Raw genomic sequence first — 16255 nt, 5'->3', positions numbered from 1 at the left:
TGAAGACAGCATCCTAACTGTGAACTTGAATAGTGGCTGATTTGAAATCATTGAAACACAGACACAGTCAGATTTTTTCCATAACGATCTACCAAGAGCAGCTCAAATTAGACCTTAAGACATGCTTTTTTTGGAGAGTTAAATAATGGCGCAAATAACAGTAATTTGATTGCATTGTGTGGTTAATTTTAATAATATCCTCCCATACATTTTGTGTCTGAAAGGGAAACAAATGCATATTCAATAAAGTCAGGTGCAAAAATAATTGTGAATAACATCTTTTCGGCATTAATTCTTCACTGCGCGTCTTTAGTAAATCCTGACAGTTCTATTTTAACACCAAAGGATGGTTTGTGCTGGTGCAAGTTTTGTGCTGAAGTATGGCCCTATGTTGTAGTTTGTTGCTGCTCATATCTGTATTGCAAACTTATGTTGAAACCCAGCTGAAGACATACAGAGTGACCCTGAGGGAGAGCGAGAACCTGTGAGAGGGTTTGTTTAAGAACAAACGGTGTGTTGCAGGGGAATAGTAGAGCCACTGCTTTCATGAGAATCAAAATCGATAGTTTTTACTTTTCCAGTTCTAAAACTCTGGAACAGCAGATGACTAAGAGCTGGGAAAATAAGATCTAAATATCTGGACTAGATGCCTCAAAGGCAAAAATGTGGATTTAAAGTATCTAGATAAAAAAAAGAAAAAATAAATAGGCTAGGCCAGGCACTTAAAGCTGCAGTAGGGAACTTTTGACGCTCTAGCGGTTAATAAACAGAAATGCTTGCGTCTTTCGGAAGAACGTCGTAGCCAGAACTACTTCTCTCTGTTTATGTCTATGAAGATACACAAAGGTACTGGGTTACTCTGCCGCGGTATCCCACGAAGCAATCTAAAATAGTCCGAATATAAACACTTATTATAGGTGCACCCTAGTGATTCAGGACAAGCTAAAAACACGGTTTGGAAAATGGATTCATGGTGTACTCGCTTATTATATACATTTTTCTAAATTTTGTACACAAACAAAGTTACGGGCCGCAGCTCTGATTGGTTATTTTTTACCGGGAGCGATGGAGTTTCTGCAAATGGCAATAGGACCACTGGGAGGAGCCAGAGGAGCTTGATTTTTTCACAGATTATCTGTCTCATATTCTACTGTCAGGACATAATGACAGGTTTAATAAATATGTAAAAAATATTTTTTTTATAAAAGTTCCCTACAGCACCTTTAATAAGACCAGAGAGCATGTTATTCTGTAACAATATCTTAATGTGTTTTGGAGAGTGACCTGAATACTTCATTATAAGAAGGGTTTGTTTGAAGATGGTGTGCACTTAAGAAACTTTATCCTTTTTTTCTATCTCTGCCCCTTGTTTTTTTTTGAAGATTAACATGGAAGATATCTTGCTTCATCACTTCTAGTTAGGACACCCCACAGCCATGTTGAGTGACAGTAGAATAAAACGTTTTGTCTGCACTTTGCAAAATTTTGGGGTCAGAAAGAATTCTTTTTTTTTTTTTTTTAAAGTTAATACTTTTATTCAGCAAGTTCACTTGTTAATGTTACAAACGATTTATAATTAAAAGACATGCTGTTCTTTTGAACTTTCTATTCATCAAAGAATACTGAAAAAAACATGAATCACAGTTTCCATAAAAATACTAAATAGCATATTAGAATGATTTCTGAAAGATCATGTTACACTGAAGCCCGGAAATCTATTAAATTCAAAACAGGTATTACAAGTTTGAATAATATTTCACAACATTGCTGTTTCACTGTATTTTTTAATCAATTAAATGCAGCCTTGGTGAGCATATGAGACTTCTTTCAAAAACAAAAAGCGTACGGCCTCCAAGTTTTTAGACTGAATTTAAGTTGCTTCACTGATGTTAAATAGTATTTTTGACTTAATTTAGATGAAGCACAATTTGTATTTTTGAGTGCAGATGGTCACAACAGCCCACCAAGTTTCAGTGTTAGTTTGGACCCTCAATATGGATTGAGTCGGTCTTTTAGTGTAAATCTGTGGGATTTTCTTGCCAAACATCGTTTTAGGAAAAGCAATAAAGCTTAGCAGTGTAAGGTATCAATATAGTCGTAATCCTCTTTATTGTCCCTTCACATGGATAGTTCTGCAACATCAACATCTCAATCATGTCCATAGCACAGTGTAGGACATATTACATCCCAAAGCTTATTACTTATGGTTAGGGGTTTGTACAGATCTACGGAGCAAAGAAATAAAATGTGGTGTTTTGGACAATATAAAAAAATCTGGGTGCAAAGTGAACATCAGTGTTTGGAGATGGTGAGAAACGAAAAAAAAAAAATGAGGGCAAAGGGTGTTTTAGAGGGGGAATAGAAAGCATTGTCTTTCATGGTCATGTCAAATCTAATTGGATTGTGGATTGTGTCCCAATCTGTAAAGAGCTGATAGTGAAAGTGGGCCGGAGGTTTGGTCGGGACAGGAAGAGGATGCTGCCCCTCTTATGCTCTCATTTTGGATGAATAGATGAGTATAGGTAGAGAGGGATAATTTAGATAAATGTACAACATGATCTTTCAATGTCTGGCTTCTATAATCTGGGTCAGAATAATTGTTTTTACCCAGAAACCCATATCTAACATGGATTTTCCATAAGCATCTTAGCTCAGCGACCTGCTGCCTATCCTGTGTGAATTGGAGCATAAGGAGTTTTTTTTTTCGTATGTATTCTCTCTACTGTACTCTTATTTTCAGCCTTTTTATCTTTCAATTAATTTCAGGACTGTTAATTCCACTTCATCATCACAGGCCGTGAATTGGCACACTGCGTCTGAGCCTGCGTCCGTTATGTTCTACTAATCATAGCAGAGAAGTATCTCAGCTGTTGATGAGTGTGTGTGCATCTACATCCTGTTGACATTGTTTCTGAGAATGAGATTAGTTTTTAAACCCTATTCAGTTGTCCTGTCCTTTATGTTAAACTCTGCTCCAGTTGATCTACATCCATCCAAGTACTGCTACAAGTGTGTACTGCTACAAATGATCTCTGATGATTAGAAGACATTTACAGAGCATCAATAAGTTGTATATGTACAAACACACTCAAGATGCCTTTGTTTAAAACTTTAAATTGCTATAACGTTTAATTGCTATGTTCATTCTATTTATTCATTTGCGCTATTTACACAAAGTTTTTGCAAGTTTGTAGGTGTCCAGCTACAGAAACCAATAATCCATGTAAAATATCACTACATAACCGTCACTGTAAAAATTAAATATACAGTCAAAACAAAATGTATTCAGACACCTTCAACATTTCTCAAAATCTCACAGTTTATTTGCTACACTTTAGATAATGGAAGGGTTAACAAATTCATCTTGATAATGCCAGATAACTTTGAGAGAGAGGTATGTAATGGATTACAATCAGCCAAAAATTCGGACAACTGTTAGTATGACAATATGTACATAACTATCAATACTTTGTTGACCAATGACCAAGCAATTTTTTTCAGTCTGTGGTGTCAAAGGGTTGCATTAGCAATTAAAGAAAAAAACCCTTAAGCAAAACATAGTCAGGTCAAAGTGTCGGACTAATTTTTGGTCGCATTTATTAAGATTAATTTTACTGGTAGTGCACTGTATAAAGAATTTTTGGGTATAATATTTCACAGTTTACTTTATTTTGCTATATACATACATAAATAAACTATAGTGCTATGCTTTCACTAGTAAATATCAATATCAAAAACTATATCTGGTGTCTGAACAATTTTTGGTTTGGTATGGAATAATTCTTGTTAAAATTACAAAGTTATTCAGTCAAGAGCGGTGAGTGATTTTCTTTCTTCCATTTTCTTGTATTAACACTAAGGACACTGACAGCAGAGCTAGTAAATTAGGCATGGCCACTTTAAGAGACAATGCACCCAATATAATGATACACATCTGATTTCTTTCTCCACTGTTTGCTTTCACTTAAGACATAACTGACCTGTTTTTGTTTAGTTTTCTCGAGGATACTTTTCCAAGACAGGTATTTTGACATAATTTTGTATGTATTTGTCAGTACAAGAGCAAGAAGAGGCATTTTGGTGTTGAAGCACTTTGAGAACATTGTGCGTGGCTGCTGAAGTGGGCTCTTTAAAATCTTTTTCTGTTTGTATGTTAAAACTGCGATTTCGTGCACACCGAACACGGTTCAGGAGTACTCAGTTTAGTTTTTTTTCTGCATCTTGTGTTTGAATGCTTTACACTCTTTTGAATGTTTAAATTGGCAATGCTTAAAAACACGTGCAAATGATACACTTTCGTGACAATGTGTAGCAGTGGCATGTCAACTGTCCTGAGCATATTTTTAGGCTGGCCTCAGCCAGTCGGTTGGGATCGCCGGGTGGGCCCCTAATCATCACCACCTTACACCATAGTAGCAACAGCCCTATTAATTAATAAAGTTTCAGATTTATTTCAATGAACAAAAAAATTCTTAATATTTTTAATTTTAGCTAACAACAACAAAAACACTGAGCACATATAACGTCCACTTCATTCTTCATTAATTTCAGTTAATGTTCTTGTCTTTTCCTCAAAAGAAAGAAAATCATACAGGTTTGTGAAAATATAAAGGTTCTTTTTCGTGACAATATAAATATACTGTATGCTACATTTTTGTATGATTTATGTTGTTTTCCTTTTGGTGCGAACCAAACAATTAAGTTGTTCTTTGTTTGGAAAGAGTGCATTCATTTCATTTGTCTCTTGTATAGATCGATTGTCAATATCACATTCTCTTTTTCGCTTTATATCACCTGAGAGCTTCTTCCTCCCACCACCCCCTCAGGCCACCCCGCTTCGACCGTGTCAGATGGATAACATACATGTGCTTCACGTACAAAACAGCATTAACTGCTCGATTTCACATTTTAGATTCTCCTTGGTAACTTCCACCTGAAATCACACTGACAGCATAAAGTAGTGCTTGAGAGTAGATGGAGTAGATGAGCTGAGTGTCACTGTGCAAAGCGATTTTGAAGGTAAATTAACCATACCACATACACACATGATGCACATGATCTCCTCTTGAGCTTATCTTTGCAGCTCTGTTCTGCAGCGAGCAAATTTTATTTAGAGACCTTCAGATCTGTCAGCCGATTGGTCCCAGTGGCCCTTTAGGGCAGGGAGTTGCCATCTCACGTACTCAAGAAGATGAGCTGGGTTGCAGCCAGCCTCTGCTGTGTTGCATCATTTTGGCTTTTGTTGGACTTCTCGCAGGCTTCTCATAGTTTTCAGCAAGGTTCCTGAACCTTTTTAAAACTTTTTTTGTTGTTGTTTTTATAATTGTGCAAGCTTTGACAGTTATCCAATTTTGTCATTTCCCACCACTCAGTGTGCTCCGTAACTGCTCTAAATGTGTCACAATTAAAATGACGCCCATCGTCACACTATCTAAAAATATCCATAGGGCTGTTATCGGCCAATTTATAACCTCCATCCATCAACTGTTACTCATTTGTAGTGACAGAATCCATTTTTTTGCCATTTTACATTTTCACCTCACTGGTAAAGTGCATGTCAGCCCGCTCAATGTGTATGCGTGTGTTTATTTTGTACTCGCAGTTGAGCGATGCATGAGTGTGATGCAGTCGGGGACTCAGATGGTGAAGCTGAAGAACGGTTCTAAAGGTCTGGTCCGGCTCTTCTATTTGGATGAACACCGTTCCTGTATCCGCTGGAGACCGTCTCGCAAGAGTGAGAAAGCCAAGAGTAAGTCAAACACACACAGACGTATGTAAACATAACAATATACACAGCTGAAAGATTGTGTTGAATATATGTAAATGATGATGCAGTAACTAAAACTGTTATTATTTAAAACAAATGTTAATTATTTAATTGTTAATTGAAATAAAGCTAAGATAAAACAAAATATAAATATTAGAAATGTTGTCGTAACATCTAACTGAAATATTTTAAATCGAAACGCTAACATTACTAAAACTAAAACTGAAATAAAAAAAGAATTAATAAATAAATAAATGACTAAATCTTAAAATAAAATTAAAACTATAAATTATAAAATAACACTGGGATGTGCAGTCATATGAAAATAAACCTTGACAGAGTGATCAGCAATTGTATCTTATTTAACTTTCATTTAATTACTAAGTAAATAAATTAACATATTTTGGAATACCGATTTCAGGTAAAATTATATTCTTTGAGGGTAGGGAAATGGAGAGAAATGAGAAAGAGGTAGCTAGAACAGTTATTTAAGAACAAAAGTAAATTAAACGCTTTAAATAATAATCAACAGAAGAAAAAAAAATTGCAGATGCACCAAAGAGTAAAAGAAGTCTGAGTTTATTTCTATATGTTTTATGAATGCATGGATATTGCATAAAATACTGTATGGAACAAGATAAAAACAACAACAACAACAACAGAAAAACGATGCAAACACATTTACTAAATAAATGTCATAGTTGGCATCAAAGTCATATGACTATGCCTCCACAAAGTTCTCCTTTCGTATTTTCCCCCGAGTTTTGTTCTCTAGAAAACATGCTGTGGAAGCTCTGCTTCATTTGCAGTCTGTTTTTTATGATATTCAGATTTTTTTTTTTTTTTGGTCTTTACATGTATTTAATTCCCTATCGATGGAAACAGCTTGTGACAAATCAGAGTCAGAAACAATCTGCTTCCAATGTGTTCCACATCTGTGGTTTACTGATCTCTTTCTCTGTCACTTTCTTGATTTCTTTTTCTTGTTCACTCGCTCTCCCTTTCTCTTTTCCTCCCCCTCTTTATAATCTCAGTGTATTATTTGCTCTCTTCTGCTTCCCCATCAAAGCAGCCCATGTGATTTTGATATGTTGAGTGTCAGAGCGCAGCTCTCTTCTCTTACATAATGGCTGTGTATGAATCACGGGCCAGGGGCTTCCAGAAACATGCCGCTCTCTCACCATCTGTGTCTGCGCTCCACGCTGCTTGTTTGGGTGAAGTGAATGCTGCACAAGCGCCCCTTTTTTCCCTGGAAGAGCGTTCTGTTAGTGTACTGGAAATAAATCCTGTTCACTCCTCTCCATATTCATTGTAGGCCTTTGTTAACAGAGCTGATCTGACCTAGCCCAGATGGGTGGATTATTACACAGTATGGTTAAAAAGCTCAAGTGCTATTGTCTCCTCCATCTCACCCCCTTTCTCCCCACCTTCTCTCTATTTTGCCACTGTCGTGTTTGTGAACTGCTCTCATGAGATAAGCCTCTTTGTTAGTCCATTTGCATAATTTAAAAAAGGACGGATTGTGCCCTGCTCATTGTCAGGTTAAGAGATCAGCACCAGAATCAATGGCTTTGATGAGACTTGGCTTTCTAGAACACATGCAGAGCTGTTTGATCAGATTGTCATCATGGCAGGAAGTGTTAAAGATCTGTGTTAAAGGAGTAGCTCATTCAGAAAAAAATCTGTAATTTGATATGCCATTCTAAATCTGCATAAAGTCTCCTTACTGAAATCTAAAAAGATATTTTAACCAAAAACATGACAATTATGTTACAATTTACTCACGCTCCTGTTTCTCACACAAAGTTAATCAAAGAGATTCGGATATACTTGGAATAAAGATACAAAAGTGGTTTTATGACACACAAGCCCCTTTCACACTGCACGTCGGACCCGCAATATTTCCGGAACATTGCCGGGTTGCCTTCTGTGTGAAAGCAACCACGTCCTGGGATTGATTGCCGAACTGAACCTGGGTCGGGGACCTAGTAACATTGGGTGGTTCGACCCGGGACGAGCGCTGTGTGAACAAAACCCAGATCTAATTCCGTGTTGAAGTGATGACGCACGTTATCGCGCGACTCTTTAATCAGCTGTTTTGAAGCAAGATCAACATTCGCGACGAAAACATATGTGCAAACTGTAATGAAGCAGAGATCAGTTAGTTACTCACTTTCCGCGCTGACGCTGAGACCGTTTGCTTGCTTCAGTGAAAGTATAACGTGCCTAGCGTTGTCGACTCGTACATTACACGTCACACGCTGATGTCACGTGTCGTTACGGGATCTTCAAGGGTTGTGTGTGAAAGCACGCACATATACCGGGTCATCACTGGCAGTGTGAAAGTGCCAAATCTAGCGACCAGGGACCAATTACAGGAACACTTTACCCCTGTATTTGCTGGAATGGCAGCGTGAAAGGGGCTTTATGGTGCTTCCCTTTTTTTTTTTTTTTTTTTTTTGTGTGTCTACCTTCAGGAGTCTGACAGCTGTGGTCGCTGTATGAACTGAAAAATTCTACTTCTAAAAGACAGAGTTTTCTTGTTGCTGTGTAATATCCCTTTGAAAGGGGTTTGCTAAAAGATTCAGAGGCTGGCTTGGGTTTAGATGTTGATAAGACTGAAGTGGACAGAAAGCACACACTGCCTGCAGAGGCTGTCAAGAATTCTGCTTTCATGTAAAGAAACAAAACAAACACTACTGCCAACACTAAAGCCTGGATTCCCTTATGGGAAACCAAAGAAATAGTGACTAATAATGAGAGCAACAGAGAGCAAAAGGCACTGGAAGAAAGTAGTGCTGAAAACTAAATACAGTTGAGGTGAGTTGAGGTGATAACTGTCAGGTTTTGCCACTCCAAGTAATTCTTTATTCATTTGCCGAATCAGATAATCATCATTAATACAACATAACCACTTCAGTTTCTGTTCATTTCATTTGAAATTAAACTGTTCACCCAAGCAAGTCTCTTATTGTAGTGGAGTAATGTGGGTCAGATCGCTGCTGGCGAGGCTTTAGCTAATGAAAGTATCTCTGCGTGTTGGTCATCCATAGCTAGTGGCTCATTGTTTGAGGGGCTCAAAGATCATGTTCTTTTTTTCTCTCTCCCTTCCAGTCACCATCGACTCGCTCTACAAGGTCACAGAAGGTCGTCAGTCTGACATTTTCCATCGCCATGCGGAAGGGAACTTTGATCCGAGCTGTTGTTTCACTATTTACCACGGCAATCACATGGAATCTCTAGACTTGGTTACCTCAAATGCAGAGGAAGCGCGGACATGGGTGACCGGACTCAGATATCTGATGGCCGGGATCAGTGATGAGGATTCGCTCGCCAAGAGACAGCGCACACATGACCAATATCCTTTACTGCAAGATGAATGATGGACAGATGAATGCATTTAATACAGCTACAGTTATCATTTACTCATCTCTGTGTTGTTTTCATGGGGGCCACAAAGGAGTTGTTTTGAGAAATGTTCAAGCTGCTATTTCCGTGCAACAAATGCATATTTTCAATTATATACACTGCTGTTCAAAAGTTTCAGGCGAAAATCTGTAATATTATGAAATGTTAACACAGTTTAAAATAACTGTTTTCTATTTTTATATAGTTTAAAATGTAATTTAGCCATTCTTAGTGTCACACAATTCTTCAGAAATATTTATAATATTCTGATATCTGGTGCTCAGAAATCATTTATTATCAGTGTTAATAACAGTTGGCTGCCTTTATATACTCTCTCTCTCTCTCTCTCTCTCTCTCTCTCTCTTTCTCTCTCTCTCTCTCTCTTTCTATATATATATGTGTGTGTGTGTGTGTGTGTGTGTGTGTATGTATATATATATATATACACATATATATATATACATATACATATATACAGTATTGTTCAAAATAATAGCAGTACAATGTGACTAACCAGAAAATCAAGGTTTTTCGTATATTTTTTTATTGTTACGTGGCAAACAAGTTACCAGTAGGTTCAGTAGATTCTCAGAAAACAAATGAGACCCAGCATTCATGATATGCACGCTCTTAAGGCTGTGCAATTGGGCAATTAGTTGAATTAGTTGAAAGGGGTGTGTTCAAAAAAATAGCAGTGTGGCATTCAATCACTGAGGTCATCAATTTTGTGAAGAAACAGGTGTGAATCAGGTGGCCCCTATTTAAGGATGAAGCCAACACTTGTTGAACATGCATTTGAAAGCTGAGGAAAATGGGTCGTTCAAGACATTGTTCAGAAGAACAGCGTACTTTGATTAAAAAGTTGATTAGAGAGGGGAAAACCTATAAAGAGGTGCAAAAAATGATAGGCTGTTCAGCTAAAATGATCTCCAATGCCTTAAAATGGAGAGCAAAACCAGAGAGACGTGGAAGAAAACGGAAGACTACCATCAAAATGGATAGAAGAATAACCAGAATGGCAAAGGCTCAGCCAATGATCACCTCCAGGATGATCAAAGACAGTCTGGAGTTACCTGTAAGTACTGTGACAGTTAGAAGACGTCTGTGTGAAGCTAATCTATTTTCAAGAATCCCCCGCAAAGTCCCTCTGTTAAAAAAAAGGCATGTGCAGAAGAGGTTACAATTTGCCAAAGAACACATCAACTGGCCTAAAGAGAAATGGAGGAACATTTTGTGGACTGATGAGAGTAAAATTGTTCTTTTTGGGTCCAAGGGCCACAGGCAGTTTGTGAGACGACCCCCAAACTCTGAATTCAAGCCACAGTACACAGTGAAGACAGTGAAGCATGGAGGTGCAAGCATCATGATATGGGCATGTTTCTCCTACTATGGTGTTGGGCCTATTTATCGCATACCAGGGATCATGGATCAGTTTGCATATGTTAAAATACTTGAAGAGGTCATGTTGCCCTATGCTGAAGAGGACATGCCCTTGAAATGGTTGTTTCAACAAGACAATGACCCAAAACACACTAGTAAACGGGCAAAGTCTTGGTTCCAAACCAACAAAATTAATGTTATGGAGTGGCCAGCCCAATCTCCAGACCTTAATCCAATTGAGAACTTGTGGGGTGATATCAAAAATGCTGTTTCTGAAGCAAAACCAAGAAATGTGAATGAATTGTGGAATGTTGTTAAAGAATCATGGAGTGGAATAACAGCTGAGAGGTGCCACAAGTTGGTTGACTCCATGCCACACAGATGTCAAGCAGTTTTAAAAAACTGTGGTCATACAACTAAATATTAGTTTAGTGATTCACAGGATTGCTAAATCCCAGAAAAAAAAAAAAAATGTTTGTACAAAATAGTTTTGAATTTGTACAGTCAATGGTAGACACTGCTATTTTTTTGAACACACCCCTTTCAACTAATTGCCCAATTGCACAGCCTTAAGAGCGTGCATATCATGAATGCTGGGTCTTGTTTGTTTTCTGACAATCTACTGAACCTACTGGTAACTTGTTTGCCACGTAGCAATAAAAAATATACTAAAAACCTTGATTATTCTGGTTAGTCACATTGTACTGCTATTATTTTGAACAATACTGTACATATTATTTATTTTGATGAACAGGAAGTTCAAAAGAACAAAATGTATTTGTAATATAATTATAAAAATTGAATTTTAATATTTTTTGTAACAGTAATAAGGTCTTTTTATATTTTGATCAATATAAAGCTTCCTTGCTATATATATATATATATAAGAGTTGAATACATTACTGGATACATAGATAGAAGCAGAGAGGGAAGGATAGATTTGTGATCGATTTTGAGTGATTTATTTAGACTGATTTACAAAAGAGAGAGATGTACAAAGAGGGAGATAGCGTGAGCTTTTTGAGTCAGTCTGCCTGTGAGAAGTTCACTGCTTCAGGGAGTCTTCCTCTGCAGGAAGTTCTTACAGAAGCACAGCCTCACATGAAAGGACCGGCCTTAGAGGAAGAGGAGATAAAAAGCCAGAACTGCTCATCCTCTCTTCTCTTATGTTTATGTCTGTTATTCTCATTAAAGAGGCGTGAGTCATCAGGAGGCAGTCATTATAATCTCACATAACAGTAGAAACACAGCATCTGGCCGCTGGTAATTTCCACTGATGCTTTCAATCTAGACGCCAGTCCAACTGTGACCTATTTTATTCTTGTCCTATAAGAGATGCTATACTGTTGAAAAAAGACAATGAACCTTTATTTGGCCTGCAACATTTTGTTAATGTGAAATGTCCACACTTTGCGATTGATATTCGTTTCCAAATTTAAGTTCGCAATTCCTGATTTTAACTCAGTTATTAAAACTGAAGTTTAAAACAGTCTTCAAATTGCATTTCTTGAGTAACTTATTTGATTCTGACCACTGATTGTGTGCCATTGTTTTATGGTACACACCGTTTTTTATCGTTCCACATTCATTTTAAGCTGCAAACCTGTAAAATATGACAGAAAAAGCAAGAAACACTGTCACAGAGTATTGGATTGATCTTGAAATTTTGAAAATCAATATCCGAGACTGTTAAAATGAAGAAAATCTATATTTTTAGCGTGCCCTATAAAGCAGCCAGATATTTCTATGACACACAGGAACGCAGGCATAGAAATTTACCCACTCACCCCCGCTGTTCAAGACATGCTTAATAGATCAAAGAAAACGGATTAACATTAAATGACGTGTGATATAAAACAGTTATTCTGCTTCGTACAGCTCTGTTTACATGTTAATGGTCTTCTGATTAGCCTTCCTCATCGCACCGCTGTTACCTGAATTGACCGCTATATTTGGATGACTTTCAAAGTCTGTCCTTTGTCTGCAGACCCTTCCAAGTAGTCTCTGTTTTTCCTTTCAGCCACAGAAGCGCTGCCTCTTTCCAGCCTGTGATTACATCCATCACAGGCTTTCTGCCAACTGTCATACTTCATAAAACCAGACTTCACTTCTTCCACAGTATAGATGTATCAGAATTAATCAAATAGATCAGAATTACATACAATATTACATAAAGAAATGTATTATCCACACATAAGTATCTTGAATATCATGCATTTTCACTCTAACTGGATTAAGTCAAAATCTCATAACTTGGGGCCTATTCACTTTATGAGACAAATAAAGCAACCCAATTGCACTCAACAGATGGGCTGACACATAAAAACAGAGCTTTGCTTATTTCAACTGTCAGGATGGCATTTTTCGTGAGAAATCAATGAAAATGCCCACTTGCACTCACAATAAACCTTGCGTGTCCTTACTGTGTGTTTGTCAGCTTTGAGATTCTCTTAGTTGTGCATTAGAGCTAATTGTGTTACATCTCTGAGAATAGAGAAGAATGAGCTCATCATCATGTGCACAGGCAGAAAAGTAATATAGATAATATTATATTAATAATAAATTATATTATATTATATATTATAATACATTTTGTGATGAACTTTTTCTGTTTACACTATGTTGCCATCCTGAAAATCTTTTGTCACACATGTCTCAGTGTAAGTTGATTCTGTGGCTTCATTGTCCAGCTTTTTCCCTGGTGGTGTTTTCTCTTAACCTTGCTGTAAGTGGATGAAGCAGACCTTCGAGGAGGCTGATAAGAATGGAGATGGTCTTCTGAACATTGAAGAGATCTACCAGCTTTTACACAAGTTGAACGTCAACTTGCCTCGCAGGAAAGTTAAACAGATGTTCCAGGTATGTGGGGAAGATTGGAAAAGTGGAAGCCTTAAAGGGACAGGACACCCACAAATGAGAAGTTTCATTTAATCATGAGATGCATATGACTTTATTTCTTCAGATGAATGCAGATTAAGATTTTTTGTAATAAATACCTCTCTTTAAATTCATATAAACACAATTTGGAGCTCATGTGAGAAATGAACTAACGTTTACGTCAAATGGAAACTCTACCCTCTAGTAAAACTGTGTGTGACAAGTGGCCGAGATTGATGGTTTATAGTTTAAAAAGTTAAAATTGTAGTATTTTTCTTCTACACACCCACCGTTTTGCTTCAGAAGACATTGATTTATGCATTGGTAGTTGTATTGATTACCATCATGATGGCTGCAGGTACTTTTTTGTAGTGTCACTATTTGGGAACCTATTAACTTGCATTATATAAACTCACAGAGATGGATTATTTGTCTAAATTTCTTGGTATGTTCATCTAAGAAAATAAAGGCATGAGGATAAGTTAATTTTTGGAGATAATTTTTGGGATGAGAGAATTTTGGGGGGGTGGACTGTCCTTTTAATGTAAATTGTGTCTAATATGTTGATAAGTCTTGTGAAATTCAAGGTTTTCTAGAGTTTGCTCTAGAACATGCTCTCATGCTCGGTCGTTATTTTTCACATAATTTACATTATTACAATACCTTTCTCCCCAGCCTGGCACAAAATGGCTTGATAAGTTGTTATTTTTCGTCGTCCTGACTGATACAAACAACTAAACATTAACCACAAACTTTCCCCTCACCACTCCCCAACCATTTGAATTCCGTAGGCAGGAATTATTTTAATGATATTCCAATGGGCCGCTTTGTGACATCACAAGACCCAGAAAACAACACTGTAGTCCAAATGAGCCATTCATTGTAGTTCTTGAAAGGGATTTTAACATTTATATATATCGCCCTTTGGAGTGGACTTTGAGATTTGCAACTTAGTAGATTTTTTTTTTTTTTTTTTTATGCCCAAACTCACATCACGCACTGACTGAAAATGAAAAAGTGAAAAAGCATTATAGGACCCTTAATCTTCCTTGTTTGCATAATTATTGTAATAGTAGTAATTATAGTAAAGGCATTTAAGGATATTTTCTCTTCAAAGCTTTGAAACCCATTATGTGTCTTTGCTGTTTCTCTGCATGTGTTCACAGGAAGCAGACACTGATGACCAGCAGGGAACACTGACGTATGAGGAGTTCTCGGTCTTCTATAAGATGATGTCATTAAGGCGAGACCTCTATCTGCTGCTCATGTGCTTCAGTGAGAAGAAGGATCACCTGACCGCAGAGGAACTTGGCAACTTTCTGCGAGTGGAGCAAAAGGTCAGTGTAAAATCTCTTCCTGATCTAAACCTGTGACTTCTCAGATTCTATATTGTGTCTCTTAATGTACCATATTTATATGTCATTCTCATCTCAGAATTGAAGCTTGGATCCATTTTAAGGGCCAGTACACATATTCCAGTGGCAATGTCTGTTTTTGATATTTTCATGCTTTCATGAACATACATGATTACTGGAGAGGCTCTCTTTTAAATGTAAATCCCATAAGCACTGTCCTGACTGATGTTCCATAAGCGCTTCTGATGTCTAGCTCTTAGCCTCTTCTATTTCCTCTTAAAGCTCTTGCATCATACTGTGTATTTATAGTGAAATGGTCCAAAGTTGCCTTGCCACTATTAGTCATGAGTTGAAGCACCTTTTTCATCAAGTTAAACTTTTATTTTACATATAATAATAATAATACTAATAAAAACAAAAATACAAGAATCTACTTAAGTCATCCAAGCCCATACTTCCAAACACATGTATCTTATGGCTTTATAGTTCCTCCTATTGGTTCTTACATCACACACAGTAATACAGAACTACTGTATACAACATATTCTATATTTAATGTGAATATGTGTGTTTATACACAACTGTTTAAAAGTTTGGGCTCAGTAAGAGCTTTTTTACAGAAATTAATACTTTTATCAAGGACCCATCGAATTGATCAAAAGTGGCAGTAAAACTTTTTAGATCGTTACAAAAGATATATTTTCAAATAAAAACTTTCCACACATTTAAAGAATTCTAAAATAAAATTAGCACAGTTTCCACAGAATATTAAGCAGCACAACTGTTTTACTATAAGAAACGTTTCTTGTCAAATTAGCATATTGCAAGGATCATGTGACATTTAGTTGCATGCATTTCTTTTCTGTTACACCCCTTTTTATTGTATTTTGTTCCCTATTCCAGCTCAATATCTGCCTGTGCTCTCTGTTTCTTTAAGAATCAGAAAGTGAAAGGCTCTGCCTCTCTATCAGACATTATAATTGCTTTCCAGCTGAGGCTATGAACAGCCCCAGTATGATGCTAAAAAGGCCTCTCTGTGCCCATGCTCCCTCTCTCTGCCCAAACATGGACCATGAAGCCCTAGAGGAAGTTGTGAAAAGAGAGAAAGTGTGCTGCAGACAAAACAGAAGCATGAAGTCAATTAGTGACAGAATGTCAGTTTGGAGGGTTTTTGTGGGGACCCTTAGAGACCAAATGACTGACATGTTACGGATCCTATCTGGAGGAGTGTCATGAGGTCGACCCTCTCTTTTCATTGCTTCTCTGCTTCTTCACAGATGGCCAATGTGACCCCTGAGCACTGTGTGGACATAATCAATAAGTTTGAAGTCGCTGAGGAGAACAAGCAGAATGGAGTTCTTGGAATAGAAGGTGAGGGCTTTGTTTGGCCACACTCAGCTTTTCTTTCCCTCCTTGTTTTCCTAGATTTATTGGAGAATGCCTGACAGATTGTCAGAATAACTCAATT

The 16255-nt window shown here is 37.2% G+C and overlaps 1 protein-coding gene across 3 annotated transcripts in view; it reads left to right on the top strand.

Annotated features, from left to right (window-relative positions):
- LOC113061834 (1-phosphatidylinositol 4,5-bisphosphate phosphodiesterase eta-1-like) overlaps positions 1-16255 on the top strand; it is a 69822-nt gene that overhangs the window by 28937 nt on the left and 24630 nt on the right. For all 3 annotated transcript variants that reach the window (XM_026231294.1, XM_026231292.1, XM_026231293.1), the window contains 5 exons: positions 5603-5749; positions 8882-9125; positions 13285-13414; positions 14599-14769; positions 16065-16158. In XM_026231294.1, the coding sequence (XP_026087079.1) occupies positions 5603-5749; positions 8882-9125; positions 13285-13414; positions 14599-14769; positions 16065-16158 (786 nt within the window). The remainder of the gene's footprint in view (positions 1-5602; positions 5750-8881; positions 9126-13284; positions 13415-14598; positions 14770-16064; positions 16159-16255) is intronic.

Source organism: Carassius auratus, chromosome 43 (genome assembly GCF_003368295.1).
Source record: "Carassius auratus strain Wakin chromosome 43, ASM336829v1, whole genome shotgun sequence".
NCBI lineage: Eukaryota > Metazoa > Chordata > Actinopteri > Cypriniformes > Cyprinidae > Carassius > Carassius auratus.
The sequence above is the reverse complement of the archived record's forward strand: the minus strand, read 5'-3'. Positions and strand labels throughout refer to the sequence as shown.